Consider the following 11,031-nt stretch of genomic DNA (forward strand, 5'->3'; position numbering starts at 1 on the left):
GAAAAAAAAGCACCGAAATAAAGCACCGAAATGTGCGCTGCTTTTCGGTCTGGTTACTACCGTTTATGTCAGAACCGGTGCCATCATGGCACCGGACACCGGTACCCATCCCTAATTGTATCTATGCTGTGTGAACCTGGTCAACAGTGTATTACCTGTTTCGCCGATATACTGTAAACCACTTTTTTTTTTTTTTTTTTACAGGTGATCATGTATACACAGTTTTTGGATCTGGGAGTGCCTGTACACTGTGATAGGAAAACCTCTTGATTAGAGAAACTCTGGACCCACTTGTAGTGGTGAAAAAATTGTTTTCCTTGGTCTCTGGACTTAGGTTCAGAGAGAGGTGGCACCTTTGCCTTAATAAGAAAATCACCAAGGTTCCTGTTCCTCCTAAAGGCTGCGATTATTCTGTGGTCAGTCAAGATTTGGTTTCTTTGAAGAAGATTTTGAAAATGGGTCCTAATCGTTCCAACCAGTTTGCAAGACACAAGGGAATATGTCACCACTACTGGGAGCATGGGGGACACATCAATTGGTTTGGTTATTAGAAATGATTTAAGGCACTTTCTTAAGAAAGAGCGACTGTACCCTCTAGTGGCGAGTGCCGCAAATAGGATTCTGGTGGCCTGTTTAAAATCACATTGCTGCGTGCAGATTCTGTGAAATCGGAGTAATTGTGATTTAATTAGCCCAGCAAATGTATTTTTTGGGTGAAAACTGGTTTTAAACAGTAGGGCATGTATATCCGTGGGTTTAAAGAACACTTTTACATCTAATCTGTGGTCAGTTAGAAAATTTGGGCCCTTGAATGTTGTCGTGTCCAGAAAATCAATCTTGGTTTTATGAAATGTGGATTTAAGCTTTATTGAGGCATTATGGCCATTTAGGGTATTCAGGAACCCTTCAAAGTCATGCTCAGAGTGATGCCATATTCCCCAGATGTCGTCCAGGAACCTGTAACAATATAGTGGCTTTTTAACACACTTGCTTAAGGCTTCAGACTCCCATTCAGCCATGAAAATATTAGCGTAAGCTGGAGCGAATTTTTTACCCATGGCTGTACCCTTTACCTGTAAATAGAAATCCCCGTTGAATTCGAAATCATTTCTTGTAAGGTTGACTTCTAACAGTTGTATTAATTCTTTGTCCGGTCTCTTTTTGTCCAGATATTTTTGGAAAATTCGTCTGAGTTAATTCCTTCCTGGATGTCAATGTTTGTGTACAGACTGTCAATATCAATAGAAAACAAGAAGGCTTCATCAGGGATTTCTATTTGTCTCACCTTGTTCACAAAATCATAAGTATCTTTAATATAACTGGGATGTTTTGTGGATAAGGGAGTCAAAAAATATTCTAAGTACTCTGCTGTGTAGTAGGTTTCACTTCCGCAGTCCGAAACTATAGGACGTCCCGGAGGCACACGGAAGGGAACACTCCACTTAGACGGATCTTTGTGGATTTTTGGTAACATGTAGAACAACCTTCCCCTGGGCTCAGAAGAACCTAACAGATAGCTCTTTTGTATTGTGTTGATAAATTTCTTTTGGTGTAGATTATTTATTATCCTCTCAACGACAGGTAGGGTCTCCAGGTAAATTGGTTTACTTAATTTGGTATAATATGTTTCATCATTAAGTTGTCTGTAGCCTTCCTGCAGGTATTGTTCCCTGTCCAGAATGACAATAGCACTTCCTTTATCTGCTGGCTTTAAAATAATGTGTTTGTTTTCTTTAAGGTCCTTAAGGGCTTTTGTTTCTACCTTCAGTAAGTTGGGGTTAATGCGGTCTATGTACAATTGATTATGAGAAAATTCATAGTCTGCTTTAACCAAATTGGTTACCTGAGGCGGAAGCTGGCTCAGGGGGGGAGACCAGTTGGATTTGTGGGTGAAGGGTCGGGGTTCTGATTCATTTTTATCCCCATAATAAATAGCCAATTTGACCCTCCTATGATATTGCTGCATGTCAAATTTGCGTTGCAAAAGTGAATTTTTATTATTATAGCCTGTCGTGGGAATAAAGGTAAGGCCTCTGTTTAACAGGGTCAGCTGAGCAGTGGAAGGTTGGAAACTGGTAGACAGGTTAAAAACACTATTACTAACCCCCTCCCGTCTAATTGGGTTTATGGGGATTCCTGATTTACCTGTTCATTCCAGTGTTGTAACATACGCTCAGCAGTTTCATCTGTCCAGTGAATGTCATCTCTCCCCGTGGTGAAAACTTCATCAGGGAGAGCGGGGATATGCTCTTTTAGACCTGAAATAAAGTCATTTAAGTGCAGTAGAGTGTCCTTTTCCGGTTGGGGAAGGGCAGAGGAAAAGTTAATTACAGGAATACGAATATCAGTACCTGGAAATTTCCCCTGTGCTGCCCTCAGCGCCCTTTTCAGCTCTGTCACTGCTACAGTTTTATCCCTCTGGGATCTGTTATTCAGGCCAAAAGAGAAAATCAAGTTAGTCACACTTGTTTCACTGGTGGCCTTCTCCAATAAGGTCTCTGCGTGGCACCATTTTGCTCCAGGAAAACTGTCAATCTGGACGCCGTCCGCTGCATATGGAGGAACCCTGCTCATGTTGGAATCTCCGATGATCAATACTGTTTCCTTTGCGTGTAGATGCCAGTCTTTGTTTTCTCCGTGTGCTGGGATGTTTTGTAGGGGTGCATATCCGCAGGTCCGGTGAAAGTGTGAGGGAAGGGAGGAAGAAAGGAAGAAGCATCTTCTATTAATCTAATTGGGAGGCGGGTCTGCACAGAGGACTTGAGTCTTTCCTGGTCCACGCGTGGCACACCCGAATGTGATGCTAAACGTTGTGGGCTGGGCTCCCTTACTGTGATGTCCTCCCTCGTATTTGTGGGGGTGGATATCTCCTGTATGATATCAATGTTGTTCGTATCCATGGCCACAGCAGGTTGTGGTGGCCGAGTTGAAGATGATGGTTGGTCATCGGCAGCTGTCCTGTGGGACGTGTCGGAAATTCTCCTCACTCTCTGCGCTTTTGGCACCATTTCAGTAGGTTCTGTCGTTTTAGGGGGGGTGGCGGCCATCTTTTCATCCTCTCTTTCCTCCTCCATCTCCATAAACGGTGACCAATCACCTCGAATAGGGTCAGCCATCGTTGCAGCCGTATATTGAAGAACAGTGTTAGCTGCCGGTGGAGCGTGGACCTCAGCTGAGACAGTTATTATCCGGTCCATCTGTGTTGTTGTAGGTGGCATGCACTGGGGAGCTGGTGGTGCTGTTTCAACAGGGGGATTCGTTGTTATCCCCTGGGTGTGTCTGTTGCTCACCTGCGGTTGCTGTGGTGTGTCTATGGTTGCAGATTCTGGCCTAGCTGCTGCAGTAGTTGTGTTCAGATCTGGCAGCTTTGATATGATGACAGACTGAGCCTGTTCCAGTGACTCTGGTTGAAGGCGTCGGCCCAGGTTTCTTTTAGCCCAGGATGCAGCAACCTCAAAGGGGCCCTTCCAGTCTTTTCTGGGAAACTCGAACAAATTATTGGATTCCTCCTCAATACTGTTGTAGTAATGTTCTCTGAGGATTAGGATAGCTGTATGGGCCCAGTTCTTAGCATTGCCTTCAATTAACTGCTGTGTCCTTTCAGTGGGAATGGCCGGTTTGATAACAGTCATTAAATTCTGGGTTAACTTATTCAAAGACGGAGGATAAGTGTCATTTGATACTGTAAGAAACTCCATTCCGGGTTTCTCTGAGGCGTGGGCTTTCATCATCAGAGTTCATCCTTTAACCTATAACAATTAAAATATTCTCAAGTAACACTCAAATATGATCAACGGTTAATTACGGCACCGGCCGGAGTACCGGGAGCAGTTTGGAAGAACAAAAAGACGCGGAGACTGTTCTAAATTGTCATCCCAAACTAACTCAAAGTTTATTCTTTGTGCAGCAGTTTTTATAGGCAGACAACAAGTTTCAGTTCAGACCCTGCCCACTGGGTGAGGTGGTGTCCTTCGACAGTTGGAATCCTTTGTTCAGCAAGGGCAATAAAGATGCACTCACAAGGCCTATAAATCTTATACAGAGGTCTCCTACATCCGTGAGTTCTGACACCACCCAGATGGTCTTCACATAAACATCTTCTGCAAGGGAGTGATAAGTAAAAGACTGATTTGTTGGTGTTTTCCTTCCAACCTTAGTATCTACTTTCAGTTGACAATGCAAGAGAAAATGGTTAACATAAAGAGCCTTGTTGATTCTTGTCTAATATCATCAAAAAAAGTACCCAGTACATGCTCCCATAATACTAAAATATCTAACAGATACATTCTTAAGATGATTGATCGCTTTAATGAGTCTGTGAATTATACAGACCTTGACAGAAAAATCTGGGTCGTCTGATTGTATTCTTTCTTCAGGCGGCCCAGCTCGCTCCGAACGAGTGGGTTTTAAATAGCGATAACCTTGGGTTGGTCTCTGCTGAAAGATCCCTCCACGGTGTCGGGTCACAAAGCGATTCACAGCCGGCCGTTCCCTTCTCGCACTTTGGTCCCGTGTTTGGAAGGGCCGATAATCGTTGTTTTGTCCCCGTCCTCTCACAACTGACGCGTAGGTCCTCGGGCTGTTGCGGCCGGGGTAGCTGGCGTGTCGGGCCGTCCTTTGTCTACTCGTGTCGGCCGACCAGTAGCGATCCTCATTTCGGCCTCTTCTCCGGCGAACCACGGACCAGTTGTCCTCTGTCTCCCATGTGGACATGTTTGTTAAGCCACTGCCTGAATAATGCCTATAAATTACGTTTGGCTACGTTGCTGGAAAAATCCAAAACAAGTAGCATCAAGCAGTTATCTTCTAATGGATGAGACAGACTGCGACTGTGTGAATAACTGAGTGCTTTATTTTAGCGTAACTCCAAAGTACAAAAGTCAAGTATACTTGCAAGCCAAAATGCGACGTTTCGGTTACAATGAACCTTCCTCAGGCTGGCTTGCAAAAAAAATAACAATCAAGTCCGATACAGCAATCATGATGTCCGTACGTTATCCGTACCAATGAACAATGTGTGTTATGGTTGTCTGCGCATTGGGCACAGAAGCAGGGACTGTAAGAAACGTCTCTTGTGTAAAGTTTGTAATCAGAAACACCCCACACTCTTACATATTCACTCCAAGCAGAGGGAAAGTGTTGCAGTGCAAACTATAGGAGGGAGAGAACCACCAGATGAAGGTCCTTCATGTGCTGTGCAAAGCAGTGGTGTTACTGGGGCCGGTGAGCAAAATAGTGCTCTGTCCATAATACCAGTTAGAGTGAAGTCCAAGAAAGGTAATCAGTCACTGATAACCTATGCTCTTCTAGATCCTGGGAGCTCAGCTTCATTTTGTACTGAAGGGCTCATGAATAGGCTGAATCTTTCAGCTGGCATTCTTTTGCGGACAATGGGTCAGGAGAAAATGGTCAGTTATGTGGTTTCAGGTTTGGAAGTAGCCGGTTGGGATTTAGATCACTACTGTGACTTGCCTGACTTATTTACTCAAAAAAACATGCCTGTGCATCCATGTAATATTCCCCGACAGGAAGACCTCGATAAATGGCCACCTTTGCGCCAAATTAACATACTGGAGATAAATTCCGGGGTAGACCTGTTGATCGGGACCAATGTGCCCAAGGCTTTGGAGCCATGGGATGTTATCAGAAGTCAAAATGGAGGTCCCTATGCAGTAAAAACTATGCTGGGTTGGACGGTGAATGGTCCTCTCAGAGGATTGTAAGACTGACATTTTTGATGTGAGTGTCAATAGGATTTCCGTGGCAAGATTAGATGAGCTGTGGGAACGTCAAATGAAGACTGACTTTCCAGAATGCATTCAGGATGAGCAATTTGCTTTGTCTAGAGAAGATCAGCAGTTTATGAAGTCAGTGATGGATTCTGTTAAGTTGGTTGGTGGTCATTACACCATTGGTTTACCTTTTAGGTCCAATCAGGTAAAAATGCCAAATAATAAGAAGGCTGTAGAACAACGAGCTATGAGCCTTAAACGAAAGTTTATTAGGAATGGTTCATTTCATGTCGATTACACCAGTTTTATGAATGAAATCATTTCTAAAGGGTATGCAGAGAAGGTACCTGCTGAAGAATTTGACCGCTGTGATGGAAGATTGTGGTATATTCCACATCATGGGGTGTATCACCCACAAAAGAAGTTGCGAGTTGTCTTTGATTGTGGTGCTTCATTTCAGGGCGTGTCTTTGAATGGACTACTTCTGGAAGGCCCAGTTCTAACTAGTTTGCTAGTTGGGGTCATAAACAGGTTCCGAAAGGAACAGGTGGTGCTCATGGCAGACATTGAATCCATGTTTTATCAGGTCAGAGTACAAAGAGATGACTCAGATCTGCTAAGGTTTCTGTGGTGGCCAGACGGAGATCATGGTCAGGATCTGGCGGAGTATAGAATGAAAGTACATCTCTTCGGAGCCACTTCATCCCCAAGTTGTGCGAATTTTGCCTTGAGGAAATGTGCAGAGGACAACAGAGATCATTTCAGACTAGAGGTTGTCAACAATGTTTTACATAATTTCTATGTGGATGATTGCCTTACCTCTGTTGGTTCTGAAGAGGAGGCAGTGCGGCTCTATCAGGAACTTGTTGCTCTTTGTGCTAAAGGAGGCTTTAAGCTCACAAAATGGGTTAGCAACAGAAGAGCAGTGCTTGCTGCCATACCTCAGCAGGAACGATCCAAGGAGGTGAAGGATTTGGATTTGGATAGTGACGTGTTACCGGTAGAGAGAGTATTGGGAGTACAGTGGTGTATCCAATCAGATGCATTTAAGTTTCGGATCACACTGAAAAACAAACCTCTCACAAGGAGAGGGATATTGTCCCTTATGAGCTCTGTCTACGACCCATTAGGATTCTTGGCACCTGTGGTGTTGCCTGCTAAGTTGATCCTTCAAAAACTGTGCAGAAGTCATTGGGGTTGGGATGATGTGTTGCCAGTGACTGTTGAACAAGAATGGACAGTTTGGTTAAATGATCTTTGCCTTCTTGCAGATTTCAAGGTCGACCGGTGCCTTAAACCTTCTGATTTTGGAGACGTTGCTTCTGCTCAGTAACATCACTTCGCAGATGCAAGCGAGGAGGGTTATGGCACAGTCACTTATCTGCTGTTGCGCAGCACCCAGAATCAAGTGCATTGTGCGTTTATAATGGGTAAAGCAAGAGTGGCTCCACTGAAACAAACTTCCATTCCTCGCCTGGAGTTGACAGCTGCCTTAGTTGCGAGTAGGATGGATAAGATGTGGAAAAAAGAGCTGCAAATGCGTTTGCAGGAGTCAGTATTTTGGACTGATAGTACCTCGGTGTTAAAGTATTTCAGCAATGAAACCTCAAGGTTTAAAGTATTCATAGCAAACCGGGTAACCAAGATACTTAAAGTGTCCAAACCTTCTCAATGGAGATATGTTAATACATCATGTAATCCTGCTGATCTAGCCTCTAGGGGAGTTAAGGTGCAAACCTTTTTGAAGGATGATTCCTGGTTGTCAGGGCCAAAGTTTTTAGCCGAACCAGAAATTAATTGGCCAGTGAACCTTCATTTTGGACAGATTTCCATAAATGATCCAGAGACTAAAATGACCGTTTTAGTCAATGCTGTTGATGCAAGTGAACACAAGGATGGTGCGATGAAGTTAATTACTTATTTTTCTTCGTGGACTCGTCTAAAAAGGATGGTTGCATGGGTTCTTGGACTCAAAGATTTGTTGCAGGAACTTAGTAAAAAGAGGAAACGGCTGGAAGAGAGCTTTGCGTCTAGCGTGACTCAAGAAAATCTTGAGGAAAAGCTTAAAAGAGAGTTGCAAACTGTCAAGGACCATGCTGCTAAAGGATTTCTTTCGGTAAAAGAACTTAACAATGCTGAGAATGCAGTTCTTTCCTTTTGTCAACGGAGGAGATATGCGGATGAGATCAGTAGGTTGCAGAGGGGTGAAAGGGTGAAGAAGAGTAGTGAGCTCTATCGGCTTAATCCTAAGCTTGAGAATGGTGTGTTGAGAGTGGGAGGTAGGCTTAGTAGAGCAGCTATGCCTGAAGATGGAAGGCATCCCGCAATTATAGCCAGGGATCTACATATTTCTGACCTAATACTTCAACATGTACATCAGAAAATAGGGCATGGTGGACATAACCACATGCTGTCCGAATTGCGGCAAAGGTATTGGGTTCCAGGTGCAAGCATTGCCATAAGGAGGATTTTGGCTAAATGCATAGTGTGTCGCAGACTTCATGCAGCATCAGGATGTCAGATGATGGCAGACCTTCCACAAGATCGCATCTCACCCGATGAACCTCCATTTTCTCGGGTTGGAGTGGATTGTTTCGGACCCTTTCAAGTTAAGCGTGGAAGGTGTGAAGTAAAGAGATATGGAATTATCTTTACATGCCTGGCAGTGAGAGCTGTGCATTTAGAGGTGTTGTCATCTTTGAGCACAGACTCTTTTATCAATGCACTTCGTCGATTTATATCAAGGCGAGGTCAGGTATTGGAGATACGATCGGATAATGGTACAAACTTTGTGGGTGGTGAACGCGAGTTGAGAGAGGCAGTGGAAGGATGGAATCAGGCACAGATTCATGAGACGCTGCTGCAAAAGGGCATAAAGTGGATCTTTAATCCTCCTGCTGGTTCCCATCATGGCGGTGTTTGGGAACGTCTCATAAGGTCTGTTAGGAAGGTGTTAAATTCCATTTTGAAAGTGCAGAATTTGGACGAAGAAGGCCTTTGTACAGTTCTTTGTGAGGCAGAGGCTATTGTGAACAGTAGGCCAATAACCAAAGCCTCTACTGATCCTAATGATTTGGAGGCCTTGACTCCTAACCATCTGTTGCTTAAGACCAAGCCATTGATACCACCAGGAGTGTTTCAGAAGGGGGACGTGTATGGACGACGTCGATGGAGGAGAGTACAGTACATGTCTGACCTGTTCTGGAAGCGCTGGGTTAAAGAGTACCTGCCTCAGCTTCAAGAGCGTCAGAAGTGGCAGAGAATCGGACGGAACTTCATTCCTGGGGATGTGGTTATCGTTGTCGATGATTCTGCGCCTCGTAACTCTTGGGTGACTGGAAGGATTGTGGAAGCAATTTCTGACAGTAAAGGACTTGTACGTCAGGTTCGTGTTAAAACAAAGACTGGTTGTTTGGACAGGCCGATCACTAAAGTGTCTTCTACAGGAAGCAGAAGAGTCATGAAGATTGACTTTTTTCCAAATGTCTATTTGTATTAATGTGTATTTGTTTATTTTGAATTAAATTTATATCTTTGAATGTTTTGATAAAGGATAGATCATGTTTATCAATATGTCTCCTACCATGGTAAGTATGATGTAATCATTGCTCTAAAATAATTAGGGGCCGGTATGTAGGAGCCATATGAGTTGTTTCCGTCTAAGTGGGTTGGTTTAAATGGACTCACTGTATTGGTGCATGTGTGTGGGGCGTGTCTCATGGGTGTGGTATAAGATAAATGTGGTTGCACTCACTTGTTCACAGCACCTGATGTGATGAGCAGAAGGTAGGGTGAGCACAAGGCAAAACTTTCTGTTGACCGAAACATACCGCAACATGTTCGTAATATTATCGCAATATAAATGCAAATTGAACACAACGTGATCGCAACTTGAATGATATATTTGACTGTAACTTGATGGTGTTTGTATATTTGAGTACTAATTGATGCCATAGACCAGGTTGTAATTTGACATAATAGTTAGTGCAGTTATTGATAAGTTGCAGTTATTTGTTTGTGCAATCTGTGCGTTTGTTTAGTAGTTAATCCTATGTGCCGATGTATATATTGGACGGTTGCATGTGGAAATAAAGAAGCAAATGATACAGAAGTGTATGGTATGCGTTTATTGTTGCGCGTCATCAGGGTCCTCATGTTTAGCCTGCCGCGGCCATTGGTTGGAGTAGCCGCAACAGGTGCTTTATTAGAAAAAGACTGATTCAGGTACTAATGTGATACGTGGAATGCTAACTGACACTGATAAACCCATCAAGACTTTTAAATGTAATTAAACAAGTTTTAGTTTCATTTCTGATCCTTTTTTTATTTTTTATTTTTTTTTTTTTTTTGCTCCAACATTTAATCTCTACCTGCTGTGGCTGTCGGGATGTGAATATCTACTTGTAATGTTCACTGAAGTTCCTTACAGAGCACAGCTTCAGTTGCTGACATATAGAAATATAAATGAAATATAGATTAGATGGGAAAATTACCTTCACATGGTCTTTTTAGACCTTGCCAACACCTTTGTGTCAGTTCCGCATGAGATCTTGTGGATGGCCTTCAGCTATTTCAGCGTACCAAACCACATCACATGACTGGTCAAGACCTATTTTCAGGATTTACAGTTTTGTGTCACAGCTGAGAACACCACCACAGCCTGGCAGCACCTGGAAATTGGAGTAATGGCAGGCTGCATGATTTCCCCTCTGGCATTTATCATGGCAATGGAGTTGGTCATGCGGGGATCTCGGTGGGTAGGAAAGGAAAACTGACAGCCGAGCAATTCTAGATCAGTGGAGAACCAATTCCAACAGTCTTAGAAAAGCCCATAAAGAGCCTAGGACGGTGGTACAATGCAGACCTCAATGATACGTGGCAACTAGAACAACTAAGGCAGAACTTGGCTAATGACCTCCGAGGACAGAGGCTGGAAGATTAAGGTGCGCCTGGTGGAAGTGGGGTCCGGGGGCTTTGTTTCCAGTGCCACAGAAAAACAGCTTAGAGATTGGGATCAGAGGACAGACGCAACACCAGTCACTGGCTATGGCTAGAAAGGGCTGACATCACTTGGGCAGCTAAGACAGCCAGCTAACCGCGAAACACACGCCCAGGATTGATTGTCCCGTGGTGGGCCTGCCTCAACAGAAGGCGTCAAAAGGGTGAAATATAACATTAGAAATTTTGCTGGTTGACTGTCTATCAACTGTCTTAGGGCCTCCTGGGGACTATGCAGTTAACCTCATGGTAGTGAAACCAAAAGGAGGAATGAAAAAAGAAAAATGTTCCACTCTTCTCT

At 43.7% G+C, this 11,031-nt stretch overlaps 1 protein-coding gene across 1 annotated transcript in view; it reads right to left on the reverse strand.

Annotated features, from left to right (window-relative positions):
* Positions 1–2,574, reverse strand: part of LOC102212329 (diamine acetyltransferase 2-like) — a 13,648-nt gene extending 11,074 nt beyond the window's left edge. The window contains exons 1-2 of the mRNA XM_005754884.1: positions 2,352–2,574; positions 2,146–2,258 (exon numbers count right to left, since the gene is read on the reverse strand). Of these exons, the coding sequence (XP_005754941.1) occupies positions 2,146–2,258; positions 2,352–2,574 (336 nt within the window). The remainder of the gene's footprint in view (positions 1–2,145; positions 2,259–2,351) is intronic.
* Between the last annotated feature and the right edge of the window lie 8,457 nt (positions 2,575–11,031).

This window comes from Pundamilia nyererei, unplaced genomic scaffold (assembly GCF_000239375.1).
Source record: "Pundamilia nyererei isolate P.nyererei 1_Seehausen unplaced genomic scaffold, PunNye1.0 scaffold00724, whole genome shotgun sequence".
Classification (NCBI taxonomy): Eukaryota; Metazoa; Chordata; class Actinopteri; order Cichliformes; family Cichlidae; genus Pundamilia; species Pundamilia nyererei.